Raw genomic sequence first — 27,076 nt, forward strand, 5'->3', positions numbered from 1 at the left:
AAGAGATTGAAGAGAGAAAAAAAAAGTGGAAATAAAAAAATAAAAAAATAAAAAAATATGATGAAAAAAAAGGATAAAAGATATGGTTATATTTGGGAGGGTAAAATAGTGGAGTGAAAATAAAAAAACTGTAAAGCAATGAGAGTAAAATATACACTTAACTAGTTAATGAGTAAATAATACTACTCTTCTATATACTGTAATTTTATAAAAATATTATTATTTATTATAATTATAGTGTTAATATGACACTTTCGTTGGGCCAGATATGAGCCGATCCGAAATATTGATGAAACCCGCAAAAATATCTCAACTGACACGGCGTTTTAATAAAACAAACACCATGTAGGTTCCAGTGATTAAAAAAATACAAAGGAAATGATTTGTTCTTCTAGCTTGCACGTGTCCGGTTCCGGCACTAGAAACAGCCCATCTCCTCCATCATCCGAAGCTTCCGATGAACCGGTCCGAAAAATTAAAGCCAGTCCTCAATTAAACCGGTGGTCCAGAGCTCGAACCATCCGGTCCGGCAGGAAACTAGACCGGTCTACCAGTACTGAATCCTTGCTTACCAAGTCCGGTTCATTACCGGTTCGGAGTCAACCGGAAATTGAGTCGTTGTTATTGCCTATGTCTCCTCCTAATAATAAACGTGATAGCCGGTCGAGTTCGTCGGATGATGAGAAGGAGGGTAACGGCGGAGGGATACCGATATTTATTTTGTCAGATGGAACTGGATGGACGGCGGAACACGCCGTTAATGCTGCGTTGGGACAATTTGATTATTGCTTAATTGATGGTGTTTGCCCTGTCAATACTCACTTGTTCTCTGGGGTAAGTTTTTGTATTTATTCATATCTACTTATGATACTTACTCTCTATTTGGATGGTTGTTACCCATTTATCGTCACTACCAATGTCATGTTTGTTTTGATTTGGGTCATTAAATTTCATTGTTACGTGATGACGAAGTTTCTCATTTTATTATTGATCAATTTGATTGCGCCTTTTATCTTTTAACATTTTATTTTAGTCCCACCCTGTACTCTACTTGTGTAGTAAGTTTATTGTCAATAAGTTCCATTATTTGATATTGACGGAAAAGTCTAATTTTATGTAACGATCACTGTGAGTGGGTCGTTATCTTATATTTTATTTTACTTTTACTTATTATTATTTATTTAGTAATCTTATTTTATCCTTATCCTACCATTTTATATTAGTCCTACTCTATACCTTGCTTTTCTAGTAAGTTTATCCTTCAAATAATTGATGAATGAGTGAAATTATGTAACGACATGAAATGAATACAATCTATCTAAATGTTGTATTCATTAAAAAAACAAAGTATGATATAATACAACACAATATAATACAATATGATACATTAAGAAACAATATGTAACAATCATCCAAACAGTGTGTGGAGGGTAGTTTAGTACATGGGATAATGTGGGATACTTGTTTGGTTGACAATATAAATTTATTCTCGGATAAATTTATGCCTTTAACCAACCAAAGTATATTTGAAATTGGTTATTGGTGGTAGGTTACGAGTAATTGGGTAATTGAAATTAGAATAGGAGGAATCTGTTAATTTGAGGATATATTTGAAAAGTTTCTTAATGGTGGGATAATAAGTTTGGCCCCATAGTATAATGGAGGATAGATGTAAACAAAATATTAAAGTAGGGGTAAATGTGATCCTTTTCCTTAGGGAAGTAAAGGAGACAAATTTAATATAGTTCGGTCAAGTACAAAGAGAGTAGATACTCTTATTATCTCAAATATCTCAAATAAAGACCGTCGCGTGGAAAATTCGTTTTTTGGGGGGTTGTCCCCGGCCCGCTGGTTTGCTAACAGGAAGAGATTGTAAGACAGATTTAACATGAGTAACTCTCCCACCATAGTTAAGGAGATGTTTCTTTTTCATCAATGCCGGAGAGAATAACCTCACAAGACCATTCCAAAGAAAGAATTTATACAAGGCGTTTCCCAACAATCACTCTTACAAAATACTCCAGCAAGGGTGAAGAAGACAAGAATAGAGAAGCTCTTGACGTATGTGTGTTTTATATAAGAAGAATTGCTCTCCTTTATTAGGAGCAAAACTTTGTCTCCAAGTTGTGTAAAAAGAAAAAGTGAAATGACCAAATATATCTCCTCCACGGGGACCAAATTTTGGCTCCAAGAAATATGATCAGCCAAGTTCCAATAGGCACATGCTAATTTCTATATAGGATGTCCGATAATGCTTTCTAATTAGCCATATTACAAATCTACACCTTGGACTAATTTTGGCTGATATAGCAAGTTTGCTTCATTCTGTCCGCAAAAGCCGTTATGGGCTAAATCATTCTTCATAAATGTCAATCAAGCCAATTAGAAGAGGTTTCGTGAACATGTCAGCAAGGTTCTTCCTAGCATTGATCTTCTGAACAAATGCTTCTCTTTCAGCAATGATTTCTTGACCTCTATGCTAAAGATCTCCTAAAGTTGAACCAGACAAATATTCCAAAGCCACACATAGATAAAGGAGACAAATCCATAAACCATGAAGGTGTGGAGATTATGTTGCATTTGCTTTTTTCAGTTGCCGAATGGATGCCACGTGGATTGGGATAGAGGGTGTTCTTCTTGTAATGCTAGTAGTTTTGATGAAATGGCAATGTGACCAAAAGAAAAAGATTAAAACATAGGCAAGTACTTGTGTATTGTGGAAAAGAAAAACTAAGCCAATTTGTTCTTTTTTTTTTTTTTGACTTTATAGTATAATGTTCATATCGGTAAGATCAGAATTCTTGGTTCTTGGTTCTAGTCACCAGCTAACTTTGAAAGAGTGCGTAAAAGTTCACTGTCTAAGTGCTCTTGCCCCAAAGATAAATGGGGCTTAGAGAAGAACCTACAACAACAACATACTCGGTACATTTCCATAAGGTGGGGTCTAGGAAGTGTAGAGTGTACGCAGACCTTACCTTTACCTCAGATGTGAGGTAGAGAGGCTGTTTCATATAGACTCCCTACTAAAAACAAAAACAGTCTAGAAAAGACTATTGGAAGGACAAGTGGCTAAGAGTACCTGAACTGAAATAAATAATTGTATCGAGATTATTTATATTTTGCATTTTACAAGATGTTTGTATATGTGCAGATGGTCCAAGTAAAATAGAGTAAATTCAATTGAATTTGCTGTCACGAGCTAGGTCACTATTTTTTGAAGTCCAGATCTTTGCTTTTATCATGTATGTTTATACCTTGCATAATAACAAAAGCGAAAATCATTATAAGAATGTCTCCTTTTCTTGTCAGTTGAAGTCCATATTATAAGAAGTTTTGGACCACAAGTTTGGAATTGAAGCTTTGAGTGGCTATTGCACATAGATGCTTGGAAAACGCACAAAAAATTGATCAATGGCTACAAATTTAGTGTACAAATAATGTGCTTCCTTGGAGCTGCTACTGACGTGTTTTTTCTTTGTTTTGTCAGAGTTATACAATAGTATACTTGATATGAAAGATTCATGTGAAAATTTCTTTTTTATCATCTAGAATCTAAATAACCATGTTTACTATCTGAAGTAATCGGCGAAATAACTTTTTAATGTGATCTCACAACAAAGATAAAGATTAGGTGTTGTTCCTAGTACCAAGTAACTGTTTGTTATTCTGTTGAACTGTTTTCACTTGACGGACCGCGATTTTCTAGATTGATGATGTTGATAAATTAATGGAGATAATAAAGCAAGCAGCCAAAGAAAGGGCAATGGTGGTCTATACTTTAGCTGAGCCTTCCATGGCTCAATCTGCCAAACAAGCATGTCAACACTGGGGTGTAGCATCTAATGATATACTGGGACCACTTACAGATGCAATTGCTGGCCATTTGGGTGTTTCACCTTCTGGCCTCTCTCGCTGGGCTCCTGAGAGGCAGAAAACTCCTCTCAGCGAGGAATACTTCCGGAGGATTGAAGCAGTTGAGTTTACCATAAAGCAAGATGATGGTGCCTTGCCACGAAACCTGGACATGGCTGATATAGTTCTAACCGGTGTATCACGAACTGGGAAGACACCACTGTCTATTTATCTAGCACAGAAAGGGTATAAAGTAGCTAATGTCCCAATTGTCATGAATGTAGATTTGCCCAAGACTCTCTTTGAAGTCAACCCGGAAAAGGTTTTTGCTTTGACAATAAATCCTGTTGTTCTGCAATCCATCAGAAGAGCAAGAGCTAAGACACTGGGTTTAAATGGAGAATTGAAGTCGAACTATTGGGACATGGATTATGTGAAAGAAGAGTTGGAATACGCTGGGAAAATTTTTGCGCAAAACCCTGTCTGGCCAGTGATAGGTAATTTGCCTCCTATATTTTATAGTGTGCTCAAGTTTTTCTGTTGTCTGCTATTACGTGTAAAACCTGACTTAATAATCAGGTGTTAACCTCCATGATTACACCAACAGACGAATATATGAGGAAGTTAACTAGAGATTTTGATGATTCATTTTTCCTGTTGTTGCTTTGGTTGCAGAAGTTACTGCTAAAGCTATTGAAGAGACAGCTGTTATTGTTCTGAGACTTTACCATGACAGAAAGAATAGGTGTTCAATGCCAAGAATTTCCAAACGCTATTAAGCTGCTGCTCTGAAGCATTGATGGATCAGATCTGAAGGTTCGACGAAAGACAATACTTGAAAGCCAAGACATCATCTTCGGGCTGTCAGTGCCAGAGCAATAAACGTACTGTGGTTGCAACCTATGTATAACTGGTCTTGTACATTTTGCTTTACATTGTACAGTACTCTATGTAGTTTGCACACATTATAGGTAATGTCAACTCTTCCTGCACCTCAAATAAATATTGCAACAATATACAACAACAACAAACCCAGTATATTCCCACAAAGTGGGGTCTGGGGAGGGTAAGATGTACGCAATTTATACCGCTACTTCCGAAGAAGTAGAGAGGCTGTTTCTGATAGACCCCCGGCTCAAGATAAAGAATAGTAAATAAGGTGTGTGTGGGGTGGGGGGTTGGGGGGGGGGGGGGAAGGGGAGGGGTGACATAAAAGAAAATCAGGAATAAGAAATGATAAAATAGTAATCGTAGAAATACGAAATATGAGAAAATACTGGCGACATGAAATAAGACAAATAGGAACTAAGACATAAGAAGACGGGTACACAGTCCTAGGGTTACTTTTCCGGCTACACAAGATCTCTCCTAACTGCATGCTACAACCCACATACTAACATTAGCCTTTTACCCTTATCCGCGCCCTCCACACCTTCCTATCTAGGGTCATGTCCTCAGTCAGCTGAAGCTGCTCCATGTCATGTCTAATCACCTCCCTCCAATATTTCTTCGATCTACCTCTACCCCTCCTGAAGCCATTCAAAGCAAGACTCTCACACCTACGAATTGGGGCATTCGCGCCCCTACTCATCATATGCCCAAACCATCTCAGACTTCCTTCCCGCATTTTGTCCTCCACCGAAGCCACTTCTACCTTCTCCCGGATAATCTCATTCCTTACTTTGTCCCCTATAGTAAGCCCACACATCCAACGCAATATTCTCATTTTCGCCACCTTCAATTTTTGGATGAGGGGACGCTTGACTGGCCAACACTCTGCTCCATACAACATGACCGGATGGATTGCCACTCTATAGAATTTGCCTTTAAGCTTAAGGGGCACCTTCTTATCACACAACACACTCGAGGCGAGCCTCCACTTCATCCATCCTGCTTCAATACACTTAGAGACATCCTCGTCAATCTCACCATTCCCCTGAATCGTAGACCCAAGATACTTAAAATTGTCCCTCTTACAAACGTCCTGGAAGTCCAACCTCACCACCACTTCGTCCTCTTGCCTCAAGTCACTGAACTTGAATTCCAAATATTCCGTCTTTGACCTACTCAACCTGAACCCCTTAGACTCAAGAGTTTGCCTTCAGACCTTCAATTTGTCATTAAATATTGCAACAATATCAACTCTGAATATAGCTAATGTTGTTGCATCTCGTTCATTTTATAAATGAGTATCATTACTGCTCTAAAGTTGGCATAGGATCTCAAAAGAAACCAAGATGACTGGGAGGCAGGAAAGGTGAGAAAAATAGCAAACGGTTGGTTATTCCTAGTTCTCCAATAAAATTTTGTGAACTTAATTTGTATAAAGGATAAGATAACTCTCTTATATGTTATTAAAACCTATAGTCTGCCTTATTTTCCAGTTTATAGATGTAAAACTAATGGAGGACAAGCAGTATGAGGATTCACAATGAGATACTAATAGCTTCAAATCATCTAAAAGTTTAAGCGGTCAGAAAAAATTTGCTTTGATTTGCTTTATTTATGTTTTCGACATGCCTCCTCACATGCAATCCTGTTTTCTTTATTAATGAGCCAAACACGTGATGTCGCTGTATAGAAGTTAAGACTCAAATTTTATACATCTGCCATTTAAACTCTTTCTAATGGAAGGTCTTATCTGTTTTTTTGTGGCATCTCTTTGACTCCATTCATCAAGCTTCTTTCGTTGTACTTCCAAATGTTCACAGTTAGTCTGTCACCCAAAAACCAGTTATGCTTAATCTCTTCTACTTCGCTAGCATATTGATTTTTTATTTGGAGCTTCAGACTTTCTCATCACTTTGTTATTAGGGAAACATTTTTTTGACGTCTTTAATGTCAGCTGAGAATGTTGTCTTCTCCATTGATCACAGCATTGTATAGTATGAACATAGATCAATATGAAGCTTTATCTTCTCCGTTGAGCTTGGTCATGGATAGTGTGAAATAGATCAATAGTATTGTTCCCATACTTACCTGTTGATGTAGAAAAACAAGAACAAAAGTCAGTTGTTTTTACAATGACATTCATTGGTTTATTCCATGCCTAAAATGTATGATCACCAATGCTTTGCTATTACAGCTCCCCGCTTGATGATTCACTTTTCTTAGACTTGCTTGTCTCGTACGAAGAAAGAGGGCAAGTGCTGCCAACACGGTTAGGTACTCGAGACTCTATTTAGTGGTTTATGCCCCCTTACTGGCTTCGAGAAGCATTAGAATTACTAGATGCAGGATTGCCAAAGATAAAATTAAGCAGTAGACAGTTTTGTTGATTTAGGAGTACCTGTGTTGCTGGTTACAGTTTTTAAAATTGTAGCAAAGGCATTCGGTAAAGGGACCCTAAGTTACCTTTGAGCAATATTCTATTTTTCAGAGACGAATAATCAAAAATTCACCTGACCTGACCTGAACAAGTACATCCAGAGTAAGTACGAAACCATTGGTGCATGCAACAGCCTATCCAACAGCGTTTTGTTCAATTTCTCGTGGAGTCAAATTCTCATTAGTACGAGTCATTTGATCACGTGGAGGAAGGTAACAAACAATAATGTTATTTAACTGGTTAAGAGTACTTACAAGGTAGCAAAGAAAACAAGTATCCTCCTGGGATCAATTGCCCAAGGTGAGGAGGAAGAGGATCGTCGGAAACTGAATCTCCTGGAGACAACTACTTTGCTATCGACGGCAGTAGCACCACTGATGGTGGCTGCACCGCTGCTGGCGGCCACCACTGTTGTGTTCTGATTATGTACATGTGATGTGGAGTGATCAGCTATCTCCATTGTTACGACCATTGGCTTTTCGGGCATGCTAGCTCCTAGCAAAAAAGCTGCACTTAAAAAAGTTGAGGATTTATGTTCTATATATGCTACGATGGTATACACAACCAGTTCATTCAGAAGGTAATTACACAAATTTTTATAAAATTAGTAGTCTCGAGAAGCCCGTACTGTCACGAGAAGCCGTGCAAAGCACGGACCCAACATCTATGCTAAATTAATATTATAATAGTAATCATATCAATGAAGGTGATATATTTTGACTTTTGAAATTTAAATAAATTTATTTTCCAGAGTAACTTTTGCATATATTCTTAAAATATTTTAAATTATCAATTATTGTGATTTATTATTGAAATATATAATTTTATTTTAAAAATTTAATTCACGATCAAAATTAAACTCTAAAAATATAAAATTAGTAACGAGTGTGAAAAGCAAAATTCGATGGGCATATATTACTGTTTTTCAGATAACACAGGCTCAGTATAGTTATTTTTTGTCTCAATTTATGCGACACAAACAGAATTTAGATAATCAATCATATTTTTAATATGTTTTTAGATATTTTAGGTCGTTAACTATTGTAATTTATAATATTTTTTATGTAGTTTTCAATAACTTGTTTAACTGCATGTGTCTCACACGTATAATGTTTGATTATATAAAATTTAATAATTTTATCTATTTCGGAGATTTTTTTATGAAGTGTAAAGTTTTAAATCATTTTTCAAAGTTTTTTTAAACTTTAATATAATAATGTAAGCACAAACATAAATTTTAATGTAAAAACATACATATTTTATGTCATCATTTTTGCATTTGTCATGCAATAACTCTTACTCTTGTTGTCAAATGCTAAGAGAGATGCATCAATTTTAATCATATTGTGGTACGGTCAATTTTTTTTCTATATTTAAAACCTTTTCATATTTTTGAAGTCAATTTTTTATAAAAAAATCATTGATTACATTTTTATTACGTACGATGAATGATAAAAAAGAAAATCTAAAGGTTTTTTTGGGTAAAGTTGGACTGGATGATGGGTATGATGATATTGATAAGGGCAAGAAAAATTATAAGGATAAACCGACAGAAGATGAGTCAAACTATGGTAGTTCCCATCATTTTCTTCACATGCCTTATAAATCTTTTGAAGTGTTAGTTATTTTGATTCATAAAACTTTTTACATGGTCTACAAATAAGTAAGTTTTATTTTAAAAAGTTTTAAAATTTCATATCAAAATTGAAAAGTCGGTTCTTAAAATTCGGGACAAGGAGAGTAGCAAATTAACATGCTCTCTCTACCCTAAAAATATACTCGTGTCAGGTGCTTATATAAATTATATCAACTTATCATGATTAAGTAATTTAATTAAATGATAATATATTAACTAATTATGATTTAGTGAAAAATGTACGTACAAGCATATTGACGCGTATATATTGATTTCATGTAAATATTTGGAAGTGTGAACAAATATTTACGGATATGCTGCTGGATTAGTAATTTTGTCATGTATACACATTTCAATTAAGATTTAACAAAATTATGGCGTGAATTCTTTTTATCTGATATGAACATGAATAAATAATTTTCACATGGTATAATAATTACAGTACTGATGTATTTCTAAAATATATTATAAGGCTAAACAATTTCGTGCCTACAAAATAAATGCTTTAATATTATACATGGTGTGAATGGGTATATTTATTTCTTGGTTTTTCACATCTTCTTAAAATCAAATTTTGATTTAAAATTCTTGAACTAATGGAAAAAGTATTAGTTGCTATTGTTTCTGATGACCTCTAATAAGGAAAAGTTTTATCATAAATATATTTAATTAATTTTCAACTCTTAAATATTAGAAAAAAATAGTGAAGAGACGATTTTGTCTAAAACAAAGACTTCTAATGGAGGGTAAAAAATTCAAACATTTCTAAGGTCCTTAACACTTTTAATATTACTAGTTTAATTACACGCGTTTCGCACATGTAGCGTTTGATTATTTAAGATTAAATGATTTTATCTATTATAGAAATTTTTGATGAAGTGTAAAAGTTTAAATCACTTTTCAAAGATTCTTCACACTTTAATATAATAATATAATATAAACTATATTTTAGTGTAAGCACATATATATTTTTCCACTAAAAGTTTCAAGTGGGTGATGAATCATCACTTTTGTGTTTGTCATGCAATACTTTTTTTTTTTTACTGTCAGAGACTAAGAGAGGCGTATCAATTTTGAACCATATTTATGGAATGGTTATTTTTTATATATATATTTTTTAAAAAAAATTATTTTTAAAGTTAAATTTTTACAAAATTATTGATTACATTCTTATTACGTACTTAAAATTTTTAAAAAATTGAAACTTTTAAAATTTTTCTTATTAATAATCTTTTATATTTATTTCTGCATTTACAAATCTTTTTAAACGCAAATTTAGTTGATTTAGAATTCTTAAATTAATGAAAAAATTAGTTGTCTTTAATTCTAATGACTTCTAATAAGGAAAGATTTTACCCTAAATATATATAATTAATTTTCAACTTTTAAATAATAGAAAAAATAGTGAAAAGATTATTTTGTCTAAAACAAAGACATTTAATAAAGGGCAAAAAGTTCAAACAACATTTCTAAGGTCCTTCACACTTTTTATTTTGGTTTCCCAAGGTATCTCCACAGCCGGAAGCCGTGAGACTAATTCTCCGTTTCTCGGTCAACACATTTTGCGGTAGAGAACTGGCCACAGAGTTTGTTTCATTCGCCAGAGGTGGGAATCGAACCCCCAGCCTCTTGCTTAAGGGACATAGCGTTGAACCACTATGCCAACTCTGGTGGTTGTTCACACTTTTAATATATTACTAGTTTAGGCGCACGTATCTCGCACGTGTAACATTTGATTATTTAAAATTAAATAATTTTATCTATTGCAAAGATTTTTAAATGAAGTGTAAACATTTAAATTACATATCACTTTTGCTTTGTCATGCAATACCCCTTCCCCTTGCAACAGATTAAGAGAGACAAATCAATTTGAACCATTTATTGTACGGTTATTATTCTTATTTTTTTCTATATTTAAAATTTTTCCTGCTTTTAAAGTAAAATCTTTACAAAACCTTATATTACATTCTTATTACGTAATTATAACTGTTAAAATTTGATATTTCTTAAATTTTTTTAATCTAACGCTTTTACATTTATTTTAGATTTTTTAAATCTTCTTAAAATAATATTTAGTTGATTTAGAATTCTTAAACTAATGGAAAAAGTAGTAGTTGTCTGATAACTTCTAATAAGAAAAGATTTTATTATAAATATATTTAATTATTTTTCAACTTTTAAATATTTTAAAAAATAGTGAAAAGATAATTTTATCTAAAACAAAGACTTCTAATAAAGGACAAAAAGTTTAAATAATATTTTTAGGGCACTTCACACTTTTAATATATTATAGATTATTGATAGATAATATATATACATATATATTATTGATATATATATATTATTGATATATATATATATATATATATATTACTCTCCCTGTCCAAATTCTTGTGGCGTTGATCATCAATTATACTTTTAAAATAATTTAAGTTTTTAATTATTGTGATTTATAATATTTTTTGCATATATTTTGAAATATATAACAGATTATTTTTTTTTATAGATATTTTAAGCTATTAACTATTCTAATTTATAATACTTTTTATGTAATTTTCAAATAATATATGTACTCTCCTTGTCCAAACTTTTGTAACATTGATAATCATTTACATTTTTTAAATAATTTAATTTTTAATTTATTATAATTTATAATATTTTTTTCTTTTATTTCAATTTATGTGGTATAATGGTTAGATGACCATAATAATTAATTAGGGGTGGTATAGTAAAATCACATTTGAAGCAACAAAGCAGCATAAATGACTCACACAACTAATTAGAAGTGATATAACAAAATTAAAATAAAAAATACTTGTGAAAAAAAATTTAAGTGAGCCTCACATAAGACGTCAAGTTAATTTAAAACATCAAGAGTCAATTTATCACTTTATATCAATTTTACCTTTTTAAAAAAATATTATTAATTCTTTAATACTTAAATGACTTATAATAATTAATTAGAGGTGATATTTAGTAAAATTACGATTGAAACAACTGAAACAGACATGTCATAAATGTCTATTTTATTTTTTATTAAATATTATTAATTTTTTAATACATAAATAACTTATACTCTCTCCGTTCAGCTTTACTCGTCACAATTTTCTAATTTAATTTCTATTTATACTTGTTATTTTCATTAATCAAGATAAGACAATTTTTTTTTTTCAATTATACCTTTAATTGATTACTCCATGAACATTGAATTAACCAATCTTATAAAATGTGTCAAGACTTTTTGAAATCTTCAAATGTCAAATTAATAGTATGAAAATTTATAAAGTACTAAAGCCATTCATTAATGTATAAAAATATACTAGAAATTAAAAAATAATAATTATACTTTTACTACAGATGATAGCAAATTAAATATTTCTCATTTTAAAATGGAAAAATTAATTGTACTTTTACTAGAGATGATAACAAATCAAATATTTCTCATTTTAAAATCTCATTTCACGAGAGCACTTTTATCATGAAATGTTTCCCTCCATTTTTTTTTTACTATAATTCTACTAAAAAAATTATTTTTTGTGAAATTCAATTAACAAAAATGGATGAACTATCATTAAGAGTATAAAAGGCTATTGTTAAGAGTATAAAAGGCTACTACTTTTTACTTAAAAAATGTTTTGGTATCATTCAAACAATTACTCCATCAATATGAAATTTGACTTTAATTAAACAACATGACACAATTATTAATAGGAGTAAAATTATAAAGTTATACGACCAATCATTGTTTTCTTAATAGAAGTGTCATCTTAATTTGTGACGAGTAAAATTAAACGGAGAAAATAATAATTAATTAGAGGTGATATTAGTAAAATCACGAAGCAAGAAACTGAAGCAGCCAACTAAAGCAGACATTTTGACGCTCTGCTGCCTGCTTTCCTTCTTATTAGTAAGTAACATGTTGATAACTTGATAAAAATAATACTTGTTCTATTTTTCGTTACTAGTCCGCTCAAGAAAAAAGAATGACACATCAATATATTTCGTAGTGAGAAGCTTTTACGGATAACATGCCGAAACGAATTTAGAAATATAGTTTATGGATTCAATCTTTAAAATTTTTAGGATTGAATCTATTATAATAGTTATGAATGTATAGTTGTTATTTGTACTAAACTTCAATATATTTTTACCCAGAGTTATATATAGCATGAAAAGTATTGGGTTCAGATAAAATTATTGCGGGAGCTGCATCATCCCTAGCCACACAAATGTTATGACAAGATTTAAAAAGAGTTAATACATAAAAATAACCCTAAACTTGACATCAAATTATAACTTTAACCTTAAACTTTGATAGTGCACAAATAGGACCTCTAACTATTCAAAACCTAAACAAATATGACCTCCGATTTTGCAACCCCATGCGTGAGTCTCACTCGCACCTACGTGGAAAGGTAATCCAATCACACGGTGTCACGTCATTAAAATGGCTGACTTGGAGAGAGGTCATATTTGTGCAGTTTTGAATAGTTAAAGGTCATATTTGTGCACTGTCAAAGTTTTATTTTTTATATTAAAACGACGTCGTTTTTTTTTTATTATTATTATTGTTGTTGTTGTTGTTGTTGTTATTATTATTATTATTAGTATAATAATAATTTTTTTATTTATTGCTATAGTAGCAGCACCTAATCTTTTTTTAATTTAAAAAAATTATTATTATTATTATTATTTATTTATTTCTATAGCAGCAGCACCTAATTTTTTTTAATTAAAAAAAAAACAACCACTAGCAGGGATCGAACCCGCACAGTAAGCTAAAGGAAGCGCCCAAGAAGAGCAAATAACACCACTAGGCTATCTAAGTGCCTTGTTTCATGTGGTTCAACATTAATATATGTACATAAATATACATTTTCTATCTTATAAATACAACGTAATTTTTTTACCGAGGGGGTTTAGGTGAACCCCATGGCAACCACGTAGGTCCGCCCCTCGTTAATTTAATAACATTTTAATAACGTAATTTAATAATATTTTAATTACGTTAATTTGATAACGTTAATTTAATATACTACTACTATCCTTAATAACATTAATTTAATAACGTTTTATTAAAACTATATTTTTTTTATTATCTGTATAGTTTCATCTTTAATTTAATATTTAAATAAATAATATTTAGAATATAACTTAAATTTGTCCTCTGCTTTATAATATATATACATACCCGCTCGATTTTTTCATATTAGGCTGACCCGCCTAATTAATAAATCTTCAATATTGCTCTTTTTCCGCAATGACAAAAGAAATTAGATGCCATTTTCATCTTTGAGCCAAAAAAAAAAAAATAATAGTGAAGAGTCATTTAAAGGTCATATTTGTGCAGTTTTGAATAGTTAAAGGTCATATTTGTGCACTATCAAAGTTTAAGGTCATATTTATGTATTATGCCCTTAGATTTTAAGCTGGACGCGTCTAGTTTTGCATGTTGAACACGCGTTTTTTCACGTAGGATTGGAGGTCATATTTGTGCAGTTTTGAATAGTTAAAAGTCATATTTGTGTTGAAGGTCAAAGTTATAATTTGGTGTCAAGTTTAGGATATTTTTATGTACCAACTCATTTAAAAATCTTTGTCAAGTTTAGGATCATTTTTATGTACCAACTCATTTAAAAATCTTTCTTTCTTTATTAAAATTTTATGCAACATCAAACTATGATAAACAAAATAAAGTAGTGGGAGTAACTAACATATCTAACCATTTAAACTGCATTATGGGCTCGTTTGGTACAAGTGATAAAGAATAACTAATTTATCTATTAATTTTTGAATGAACTTATCTCATATTTGATTGAGATAAAATGTATGAGTAACTCATTTCAGAATTAGTTATCCTGAGATTGTAGTGTTATTTTTATCTCACCTTGACGGTGGAATAACTAATTTTGAAATAATTTATTTAGAAATAAGCAATCTCATAATACTTATTTTCCAACCAAACGACCCTAATATATAAAACTATTTACTGTGTGCATGTATATAAGTTAAAATCTTTACATTAATTCGATTTGGATTATTCTATAAATAGTGTGATAAGTTACTCTGCTTTACTCAATAATTCTAATGCATGTGCGGTTTTTTCTAAATTATGGAATTAAAAAGGTATGGCACTCTCTAAACTCTACCCCATTGGCAAATTATACACATAAATCATTATTATCTTCAACATTTTTGAATGTCATTGAGTGGACAGATTGGATAAATATTTTTCAATTATTCCATTTGATTGAAAATTAACAATTAGTAGCATAATGATTTCATCAAATCGTAACTCACCAAGAAAATCTTGGCAATCTTTAAAAAGAACATTGACAAAAAGACAATATTAGCTAATGTCACCATGTATCCACTATGATGATTTAAAAATTAATTAAGGAAACTACAAGGCAACTAAGATAAGTACTACAATAATTACTGAAGTTTTGATTATCTTGCAACACAACGACATGACAATGACGCTACAGAGTGGATTGTCTTATATATGAGTTGTTTAGTCAAATTATATATGTTTTTAGAGCAAGTGTACGCATGGTGCGGGCACAGAGGCGGATCCAAGATTTGAAAGTTTCGGATGTCATTTTGTTTTGAATAATAACGTATACTCCGTACGATATTTTAGGATAGTGGAATCAATATTCAAAGAGTAAACTATAATTATATATATCTAACAAGTGTTAGTATTGCATGAAGATTTGCCTAGTTGGTATTGTCAAATATTTTGTAAAGAAGAGGTCACGGGTTCTATTCTTCATAGCCACACTATGTTCTTTTTGTAAGAGAAAACAGACAAGTGCTAAAAATCATTCTAAAAATATAGTGCAGAGTAGATTTCAAACCCGCGTTATTCTAGTTAAAGCAAACAATTTCAACCACTTACACCACTAGTCCCTTTGATATTGTGGGTGCCAAACTTAATATTTATACATTAACTGATACATATACACATAACTATACAGAGTTTCATCCGAGAAGTGCGAATACCGTACCACCCCGTACCTTCTACATAGATCCGCCCCGTTTGGGCACGATTTAATTGTCAATAACTCTATGATTGTCAAACTATAAAATATACTCCAAAATAATTATTATTGTTGTTATTATATAAGTATATGAGTTAAAGATTAAGGAAGCAAATTTAGCGATGGGTAATTTTTAGTGTCGATAGAAGGTCAAATCTATTCCATTCTGCATCATTTAAAGATAAAGTTGACTTTTTGGTTAATATAATATTAAAAAATCCTCGAACTTCTAGGCAATTTTTCTGATTAGCTGTGATTCTATTTCTCATAAGAATTGCTAACAATGTAATTCTATTTTGATCATTATTTTTATATTCACAATAGTGGGAAAGAAATCCCCGCTCAAAGTTGTTCAATAATTGTTCCAAAGACCGATAGAAATTAAGAATAGACGCAGGTGATGAAGTTTAAAACATCTTTAAATGATGCACTTGTTTACTTGTTTGTTTTATCCTAGCTGAGTACGGAATTAACCTCTATCTCGTCCGTATATATTATTATTCACTTTATATGTCATATTTCACTTTTTGAAAATTAAACATAATTATATTAATTTAATATTTTAAAGTTAAAATTTAAATACTTAAGAATTAGATAGAAAATCATATAAGTTATAATTAAAAAAACATCATAAAATATTGATTAAAATCTATATGATTTGATATTCGAAAAGTGGAACGTGACAAATAAAACAAATAATAAGGAGAACAAGAGATTCGACTAATAAAACTACGATGGTTACCACCAAGCAACAACAACAACAACAACAACAAACCCAGTGTATTCCCACCTAGTGGGGTCTGGGGGAGGTAAGATGTACGCAGTCCATACCTCTACCTCTGATGAAGTAGAAAGACTGTTTCCGATAGACCCCCGGCTCAAGGCACGAGATACCACACAAACACATAGTAAAGCACAGAAGCAGATTACATAACATAAATACGACACCCATAGGTAATATAAAACAGAGGAAAGCAGAGGAAAACACACAGATTCGTAATAAAACATGGAACACGGAACACGGAATCATAACAAGAATAAAACCCCCACCAAGTAATTCCCTACACTAGCGACCCAAACTGGTCCTAATCCTCTGCCGTAATTCGCGTCCTCCAGACCTTCCTATCTAGGGTCATGTCCTCGGTGAGCTGTAACTGTTCCATGTCCCGCCTAATCACCTCACCCCAGTACTTCTTCGGCCTACCCCTACCCCGCCTAAAACCATCCAACGCTAGCCTCTCACACCTACGGACCGGGGCATCCATGCCCCTCCTCTTCACGTGTCCGAACCATCTCAATCGTGCTTCCCACATCTTGCACTCCACTGAAGTCACACCAACCTTCTCCCGGATAGTCTCATTCCGAACTCCATCCCCTCTAGTCAGTCCACACATCCAGTGCAACATCCGTATTTCTGCCACCTTCATTTTTTGGATGTGGGAGTTCTTAACTGGCCAACACTCCGCTCCACACAACAAGGCCGAACGGACTACCATCCGTTGAGCCAAAAACGTTGAAAAGACTAAACCCATTCCTTCCAATTAAATCTCTAGAAATGTCCATTATATTGAGAATATATATTCACTTTTGTTTATATAATTTGAAAAATAAGAGAGATGACGTATCATTTTAATACAAATGATATATATTTAACTAATGAAAGTAATTATTTTTGAATCGATCAAATACGTACGTAGCTTGCCCATTTATCATCTAAATGGTTGTAGCAAACTATTATTAAGTAGTTCAACTTGATATTTATGGTGAATATTAAAAAAGATTTTTTATTTTTTTTAAAGTATTACCTCTTGGTGAAGTCGCCATTAGGTTTGTGTCTTTCTCATTGACATCGTTGAAATTCGGTTTTTTCATTGAACCCTTCCTCGAATGATTTTTCTGCAACTTTTTCGATAATTAAACCATCTTACTAAAATAAAAACATGTAGTATTTTTGGCTTTTGCAATATAATTTAATTCATCAAGAATATTTTTTCCTTAAAGAGAAATTCATTTTCAAGAACTAATTTGTAAAATTAATTATTTTATTCCTCGTAATTTTTAAGCCAACAAGTATAAGATCAATATGTATTGATGGTGTTTTATCTGAGTAATTAAATTAAACCATGAGGTGATCATTTGACATAGGTCAAATCCATCTCTAACAAGAAGTCTGCATTTCAAATTCTATAATGAAGTTGGCCTCCTGACTTTCCAGTGTGAATTCAAATTTAATTTTTCTCCTTCGTAGGATAATTGTTACTGCTAATTAATGAACCCAAATTTGGGCGATCTATCCATGACTAGGATAAAGTTTGGGTGATGAAGAGTGCTAGAAAGGGGTTCATACAAACTCAATACTTGTGGTTCAAATTTTGTATTTGTCTTAAAAATTCATCAAATATTGAAATTATTACAATATTTAAAATCTAATAACTTAAAAAATTAAAATTTAAAAATCATAAATTTCAAATTCTAATTTCGACTATCGAACATCGAGTGGAAAAAAAATAGTAGGGGAGAAGCAGGGCATAGTGTTCTGAATATGAAAAAACAAAAAAACATTGAGAAGAAGAAGATGAGCTTACAGTAATTCTTGAATTTGCATTTATATCTTTCTCCACAAGATTAGATAAGTGCTCCATGTCTACAACATAGCTCTCAGAAACACATATTTTTTCTTCTCCAAATTCTCTGTGTAAGCTTTGAGTACCCATATTTTCCTACAGCTCAATGGGTGTATACTGTATAGTAATTGGAAAATTGAATATTTATAGTGAAAACTCAAACCCCATTTAACAATATAGTTAGAAAATTCGATAAAAGAATTGTCACATAACAACTTTGAATTAAAGATTGCCCAGAAAACAAGGCTTACCATATTTGCTGAATGAGGAGAGGAGTTGGAGAAACACGAGGCCTGATATAAGGAGCCACGGACGGAGCCACTTGGGTTCAAAGGGTTCATCAGACTTCTTTCGATAAAAAATTATATTATATACATAAGGATAAAATATACCCTTTTGTCTCAATTAATAGGTGATTTTTATATTTCAAAATTCAAACAAATCTAACTTTGATGTAATTTTTTCATATATATTTTAAGTATATTTTTTGAACTGTCAAATTGTGATGTACTTTTGCGTAGTTTCTTGATATATAAATTTTATGACAGAAAAACTTTGAAGATATTTTCAAATTTACGATCAAACTTAAATTATTTGACTCACGTAAAATAAAAAATGACACAATTGAGCCTGATGAAGTATTATTTTTATGTATATATAGTAGACGATGGACCCCCATGACGTCTTCAGTGTATTCACTTCTTTATATTCTGAATCCCTGACTGAAAATTCTAATTCCCTGTTTAAAAGTTAGAATGGATTGAGTATTTAAAATTTGTAGATTTAATATATACATATATTCAATTTCTTATTATTTGTTGTTAGTATAATCACTTGGTATTCAATATCTATTGCCTTGAATATCTTATGTTCATGCATTTCAAGTTCGGATAAAACACTCTCTATTATAAATTTTTTCATTTTCGTTACAAAGTCCAGACCTCTGATTCAACAAAGGATCTTATTCATCACGCAATATTCCTTCGCCATATATCCTTCGATGGTAGTTCTTATCATTAAAAAATGTAGCACTTTTGAAATTATAATTCCTCAATGGAATATTAATTAAAATTTTAGTACTAATTATTTTTGGATTTAAAGTTATATACATGGATAGTGTTAATGGGTTTTAGTTTCATTCTTGCTTAATATTTAAGCTTCATTCTTACTTGGTTAATATTTAATATTTATTCAGAAATTACCTGTAATTATCTTATAATGTTTAATTGTATAAATTGTTTCTTATATTTACTCAAAATTTAAAATTTATTTTTCTATAATAAACAGAAAAAATCTAAATTGAACGGGCTAGACACCATGTGCCTGTTTGGAAGGTATCACCAACTTGCCTACCCAATTAGGAAATCACAGTTAATTACCTGATGGATTTGACAACATAATAAATTAAACATGTTAACTTCAAATAACTCAACTTAGCTTTTCCTGTTAAACAAACAGAACAATTAGTTTCTAAATTCTAAAGCTTTTATTATGATTATGAAGGGGTGTACTTGGTAAGTGATAAAATTGTTATCATGTGATGAGGAGGTCATGAGTTCAAGTCATGAAAATATCCTCCGATAGAAATACAGATAAATTCTTACGATTCATCCCATCTAATCTTAAATCCCACACATAGTGGGAGCTTTAATGCACTTCATTGGCCCCTTTGTTTATTAAGATTATGAGAAAGAAGGAAACTTTATTTGCAAGACTCCACCTTTTTTTCTTCTTCATTTCTTTAAATGCAACTTGTAAATTGGGTTTTGAAAATAACCTACCTAACGCGTAATACCAAATAATTTTAGGAGCAATACTTCCAACAAACTGTTTTCACTTTTAATTAAAACACGGAAATATGGGCATACTTTTTATTTATTTTTTGGTAAGTTTGTTTCTTTTTCTAGCTTAAAATCGATTGGACGCCTCAAACCTTTATTTGATTTTCGTTCTTCTATATTAGAATAGGTGGTTGTGAGAATATATTTGTAAATGACTTGACGAATTGTAGAGCCCTACCTCTGTCTATATAATGAAGACATGTACACAGATAAGTACAATATCATTTATCAATGATTACAACTTATACGAGAGATAAATACAAATAAATAAGAGTTCTAATACGTTCCCTTCATCTGAACGGATAGAAATAACAGACAGATTGTCCTATAAAAAATAAAATTGAGATGAGGATAATACTTTTATGAAGATATCATCAAACTATAAGTGAGTGAGCACATATTGAACAACAAGATCTCCTTGAGCAACTTTATCATGAACATAATGAAAATCCACATCAACATGTTTAGAGCGATCATGAAAAACACCGGATTGCGAGTTATATACGTTGAGCTAACATTATCACACATCACACAACTGTTTCCTAAAGGTATACACTAAGCTCAAAAAGAACATGCCAAATCCAAGTTTTCAGCAACAATGTAGGCAATTACCCTATACTTTGCTAAGGTAGAGGATCTAGAGACAGTTGGTTGCTTCTTTGCATGCCAAGAGATAAAACTATTACCCAAAATTTACTACAAATTCAGTAGTGGAACGTTGACTATCGAGGAAACTAGCCCAATCAGCGTTAGAGTAGCCAACCATAATAGAAATGGGTGAAGATGCTTTGAGAAAAATATCATGTGTAATAGTACCCTGCAGATACCTGAAAATGCACTTCACAGAGTGCAGATAAGTGGTACGAGGAGCATGCATGAATTGTGAGACAACACTTATAACATAAGCAATATCAGGACAAGTTAAAGTCAAATACTAAAGTTCACCTACCATGCTCCGATATTTAGTAGAATTCAAAAGTAACTCACTATCCATAAGCGAAACAAGCAAACAGGAACAAGATTGCAAGTGTGCATATGGAACTCAACCCATAGATCAATACATGTTTTTTTTTAGATGGATGAAGACCATGAGATGTATGAGTAGCATAGACACCGAGAAAGTAATAAAGATCACCAAGGTCTTGTTAGGGTTTTTGCCCTGATTTTCTTACTATATTTAAGTTTTTTTTTTCTTAGAAGGAAAATAAAAGTTATCATAATTACTTTTACTTTTCCTGAAAGAAAAATATAATTTTTTTTTCATATTTGGTTAACCTCTTTCTTGGAGGAAAGGGTTTGGACATCTATAAATAGAAGACCCCCCTTCTCATACCATAACACAACAACATCCACAATGTAGTCTTTAAAGAGTCTTTGTTTAGAGGAAGATTACTTCCAATAGGTTTAATATTTTTTGATATTAGGTTTTATAATATGTAGGTCGATTGGCCAAAACATATAATAATTTAATGCTTTTTAGTATTGTTTTCTTTGTCGTCTAATTTATTGTCTCAAGGTTTGCAAACTTTAAGCTTCCGCATGATGCCCTCTCGATTTCGAACCCAACAAGTGGTAGCAGAACTTACGGTTCAATGGTCCAATGGTTTGGTGAGACGAGATTAAACAGGTTCAAAGCGATTTCAAAATCAAGCTGCAATAATTTGGGTGATAATGAAGATTTTTGTCGAACTACATGTGGAGAACAAGTTTCAACCATATTTTCAACACGCCTGCTGCTGCATCTTTAAAAATGAAAATAAAATATTAATTTTAAACCAATTTTTAACCATGATATTTTAAACCTTATTTTTAACCATGGAAAGCAGCAGTTATGAAGATTGTATCAAGACCGAAGTTCATGCACGTGATATGAAGAGAAGACGGGTCAAGTGAAGAAAATCAAGCCAAAAAGGGGAGATTTGTTAGGGTTTTTGCCCTGATTTTCTTACTATATTTAAGTTTTATTTTTTCTTAGAAGAAAAATAAAAGTTATCATAATTATTTTTACTTTTCCTGAAAGAAAATATAATTCTTTTCCATATTTGGCTAACCTCTTTCTTGGAGGAAAGGTTTTGGACATCTATAAATAGAAGACCCCCCTTCTCATACCATAACACAACAACATCCACAATGTAATCTTTAAAGAGTCTTTGTTTAGGGGGAGATTTCTTCCAATAGGTTTAATGTTTTTTGATATTAGGTTTTATAATATGTAGGCCGATTGGCCAAAACATATAATAATTTAATGCTTTTTAGTATTGTTTTCTTTGTCGTCTAATTTATTGTCTCAATATTTACGAACTTTATGCTTCCGTATGACGCCCTTTCGATTTCAAAACCAACATGTCTTTCATGGAAAATTGATGTGAAAGACTCGCATGATATTATCAACTTGGGGATTAGTACTTCCAGTAAGAATAATATCATCAACATAGAGTAATAAATGAGAATACCAAATGAACGCTTACGAATAAATATAGAGAAATCTAATTTACTATAAATAAATTCATTATCAAGAAGAAATGTACAAAAATGATGAAACCAAGCCTTAGGAGATTGCTTTAATTCATAAATAGCTTTGGTTAGTTTGTAAACGTGTTGCGGATAGTCAGGACGAACAAAGCCCGATGATTGTTTCATGGACACCTCTTCACAAAGTAGATCATGAAAAAATGCATTTTTAACATCTAATTGTGAATTGACAAGGAAAAAAGATGGAAAGAGAAATGATAATACACATTATTATGGCACAGACAACGAGACTAAAAGCTGCATGATAGTCAATACCAAGTAGTTGTTGAAACCTTATGCTATAAGACAAGCTTTGTATCGCTAAACAGAATCATTTGAATTATCTTAATGTGGTACACCATTTGCAATGGCTAAGTTCATCTTAGAATTATAAGGGATGAGAACCCTAGTTTGATTAGCCAAAAGAGCATTTAGTTCATCGGCCATGGCTGCTTGCCACTTGGGATTCTTTACTGCTTGAGAGAAACATGAAGGCTCAATGTCAGAGATGATTGGATTTAGAGAGAAGAGCATTTTGCGCTTATAAATGCAATATTTAGAGTGAGTTTGCATAAGATGAGCGACAATAGTAGAGTTGGATATAGAAGGAATAGTAAGAGATACATGTGAACTCGACCTACTAAGAGACGTCTCAACAGGGGAGGTTGCACTAGGAGACTGAATAATGGGGTCATTAGAAATGTGTAAAGAACCTAAACAAGAAGAACCTATAAGAGTCCTACAGAAAAAGAAAATAATATAAGACACATGTAGATGGGAGGGTGAAATGGCTACAAGAGGGTCAAAATAAAGAGAGGCTAAGATACAATAGGGTCACGATATAACTCAGATATGAAAAGGTAACTCCTAAAAACTAATATAGATGCTACCTAATTTGGGATTCAAACAACAATATCCTTTACAATTATAAGCATAGCCTAAGAAAACACAACAAACTGAAGGAGGTTCAAGCTTATTTGAATTTCGAGAGAATACATATAGAAAACATTCACAATCGAATATCTTAAGAAAATCATAATCTAGAGGATTTTGAAAAAAATTCTCAAATGGAGAAATTGCTTGAAAAACTGGGGATGGTAACTTATTGATGGTGTAAAATGCATAAAATACTGTATCAACCCAAAACATGGACAGTATTACGGCATCTGTGAAAATGGTTAACACCATATCAAGGATGTGTCGATGATTTCTTTATGCTACCCCATTTTTTATGGGAGTGTTTGGACATGACTTACAAAAGATAATACCAAAATCAAAAAAGTATGAGACCATGACTTTGTTATCGAATTTCCCACCTCCCTCACTTTGAAAACTTTTGATTTTAGTGTTGAAAATTCTTTTTACTAGCTTTTGAAAGGCACAAAAATGTATAAAAATCTCAGATTTATGTTTTATAGGATAAAGTCATGTAAACCTGAAAAAATCATCAATGAAAATAACATAGTATTGTAACCTAAATTTGATAAAATTGGTGAATGCCAAATGTATGAATGAACAATCTCCATGAGAAAAGAGCTATAATGTTCTACTAAATGAATGTCAAATGATTTTTCTTTCCTAATCCACAATAAACACACTTATTTTAAAATAAATTAAGTAAACAAATAAAATTATTGTCTCTAAGACTATCTATGACTCGAACTCAACAGTAACCCAAATGACGATGCTAGACATCTTTCGATTATTGTACAATAACTAAAGCTTGAGAAGGAGAGTACAATGACTTGGTTGAAAGATAGTATACATCACCTTTACTAGATTCTAAAGGAGAGTTTGACTCGAGGCTTTGTCCTTAGCAAAATAGAAGACGAGTCAAAATTAACAACACAATTATTATCATCACATAACTTTTTGACTAAAATTAAGTTATGTTGTAACTGAAGAACATGAAATATAGAACACAAATAAAGGAGACGGGAAGTGGATGGTAATTGGGTATATTCAATATTACTATTATTGAGAAATTTTTCATCCCCAACCAAAATATGATTATGACAAGTGTATGGAGTTTCGTGAAAAATGTTACCTTGGAGTCACGTAAAAAGATATTGTAGAGTCTACGTACCAAGTAGAATCATTCATTTCACCTACAGAGTGGTTGTAAAAGATTTAGGAAGATCACTAGAAATAAAGTATAATTAAACCTATTAGTGTATTTTATAGGCAGTATGTCTGAGAGATCTGCAAATTTGACAAATAAGAGTAGATGGGTGAGAACTAAGCACTCCCATAGATAGTGAATTGGTACTCACATAATGTGAATAAGAGATAGGGTAAGTACCAACAATACCTAGTTGTGACTGTCTAGTTGTGATAATGCATGTATTATAATTGTCAGAACTGAATTTGATTGTTGCCTGCAATTGTTGAAGACGCGACCTTTGTCACTATGGCTACAACCTTTGGAAGAAGAAGATCATCCTCGACAAAGGTCAATATGATTATCAAATTAAGAGCTAGAATCTTAAGGAGTGATTGTAGAAACAAAATATGCAGCAAATGCTTGGTACATAACTAGACAGTTAAGTTCCTTAAATTGCTGCAACATTTGCTTATAAAGTAAAAGTTTGGTGTGAAGCTCTTCGATCGATGGTTGGATAGGAAAGTGTGTAATGATGCCAACCGAGGTGTCATACTCTTTTTCAAGACCTAGTAAAACATGATCAATGAAATTTTGAGAAGCAACAGGTGAATTAATTGCTGCAAGAGAATCAACTATTTATTTGGAATTTCGAAGATACTGCTCAATGCTTGTATTATCATCCTTACACAAGGTAGTGAGTTGGCGTTTCAACTCAATAGATCCATCTTGACTCACATCCATAGATGAAAAAAATGAACATCAAAGAAACTTCACTGGATAATGTTGCCAATAACCAAGAATGGACACTTTGATCGATCTTTATCTAAGATCGATTGAGAAGGTTTGGTTGTGAAATTCTAGATGTTCACCAAGAAGAAGAGATGGGGGGACGATTAAGCCATCAACTAAATCCATAAATTAGTGTAAAAGTAGTAGAGAAATAAATTGAGTGCATCATGTAAGATAGTCCTCCACAGAACCTAACTTAATAGTCAAATTTGTGACATTAAGAGTAGTAAGAGCAACAACAGAATTTAGATTTAGTATTGTTGGAGAACCAATATTAATGGAAGGGGATAAACCAAATAACGTTCTACTTAATAAAAGAAGAAAAAATGTACAAGAAACTTGAACTTGAGATACTAGAATAAAGTGAAGATGTAGCAGAAAAACTTAAACCTGGGATGCTAGAAGAAAAGTTGGGTGTAGTGAAAGATGAAGACTCTATATGTATTTTAGAAAAAAAATAAAAACAAAAGGGCTAGATAGAGAAATAAATTAAATGGATTTTGGATATCTAATACCATGAGAAAATATTTATAAATGATTTGACAAATTGTAGAGCCGTCCCTGCCTTTGTCTATATATAATGGAAAACATGTACAGAGAAGTACATCATCCTCTATCGATAACTACAATTTATACAAAAATTAATAAATACAAAAAATAGGAGTCCTTATAGATTGTAGGTCCATATAAGAACTACCTATGTGCATAAATTAGTTGAGGAGAGAAACATAAAGAGTTGTATTCTTACACTCAATATTATTCTATAAACTTCTTCAATATGTCACTATGTGTTTAAACCTGTGTTGTTAAATCATATTATAGAGGGTAATATAATTTCAAAAATGGTTTAAATATAGCATATTTTCTAAGGGGTTCAAAAACTAAAAATGTAATACATGGAGTTTGAACTTCAAAATCTCAAGGTAAAATTTAAACCTCCTAAATCATTGAGAAAAACTCTAATCCTATATTCAAGGAAATCAAAATCTATATACATACATAAGAAAATAAAATAATTATCTATAATGTCCCAACTTTTTTTAATGAAGGGTTAATTAATAATTTTAACAACTTATTAATATTAATTAAGAGAATTAAAGTAAGCAAGCCAAATATCAAAATCCTTTTTCTTGTTCAATTTTTTCACGTTTCAGTTACAATAGGAGTAGAAAATTAGGGCGTTTAGTTTCATTATTTTTGAAAGAGAAATGCAAACTTATTGACACAACTTTTGGGGAGTTCAAAAACGATAAATGTTGTTTCAAGTGAAAAGTTGCAGGTACGTAGAAACATTTCTAATTTAAATTGGCATGTGTCATGGTGGTAATCAGTCAAAGGAAATAGAAAG

The 27,076-nt window shown here is 31.7% G+C and overlaps 2 protein-coding genes across 8 annotated transcripts; one reads left to right on the forward strand and one right to left on the reverse strand.

Annotated features, from left to right (window-relative positions):
* Positions 1–255: 255 nt before the first annotated feature.
* On the forward strand, positions 256–4,851 carry LOC107845493 (probable pyruvate, phosphate dikinase regulatory protein, chloroplastic). Its single transcript, XM_016689847.2, has 3 exons — positions 256–834; positions 3,707–4,349; positions 4,528–4,851. The coding sequence occupies exons 1-3, from the start codon at positions 379–381 to the stop codon at positions 4,629–4,631; spliced, it is 1,203 nt and encodes a 400-aa protein (XP_016545333.1). The 5' UTR covers positions 256–378; the 3' UTR covers positions 4,632–4,851.
* A 1,397-nt stretch (positions 4,852–6,248) lies between these two features.
* Positions 6,249–18,987, reverse strand: LOC107845822. Of its 7 annotated transcripts, XM_016690309.2 has the most exons (5): positions 18,735–18,924; positions 18,445–18,600; positions 17,665–17,761; positions 7,435–7,687; positions 6,249–6,831 (listed from the first exon to the last, which is right to left on the reverse strand). In XM_016690309.2, exons 2-5 carry the CDS (start codon positions 18,571–18,573, stop codon positions 6,828–6,830), a joined length of 483 nt encoding a protein of 160 aa, XP_016545795.1. In that variant the 5' UTR covers positions 18,574–18,600; positions 18,735–18,924; the 3' UTR covers positions 6,249–6,827. The 7 variants fall into 7 exon arrangements, 5 of the variants coding, with proteins under 5 accessions (XP_016545795.1, XP_047253829.1, XP_016545794.1 ...); XR_007045605.1 differs by lacking the exon at positions 17,665–17,761 and having other exon boundaries at positions 18,735–18,987; XM_047397873.1 differs by lacking the exon at positions 17,665–17,761 and having other exon boundaries at positions 7,435–7,692; positions 18,735–18,916.
* Positions 18,988–27,076: the final 8,089 nt, after the last annotated feature.

The sequence above is a fragment of the Capsicum annuum genome, chromosome 10, assembly GCF_002878395.1.
Source record: "Capsicum annuum cultivar UCD-10X-F1 chromosome 10, UCD10Xv1.1, whole genome shotgun sequence".
Lineage (NCBI taxonomy): Eukaryota > Viridiplantae > Streptophyta > Magnoliopsida > Solanales > Solanaceae > Capsicum > Capsicum annuum.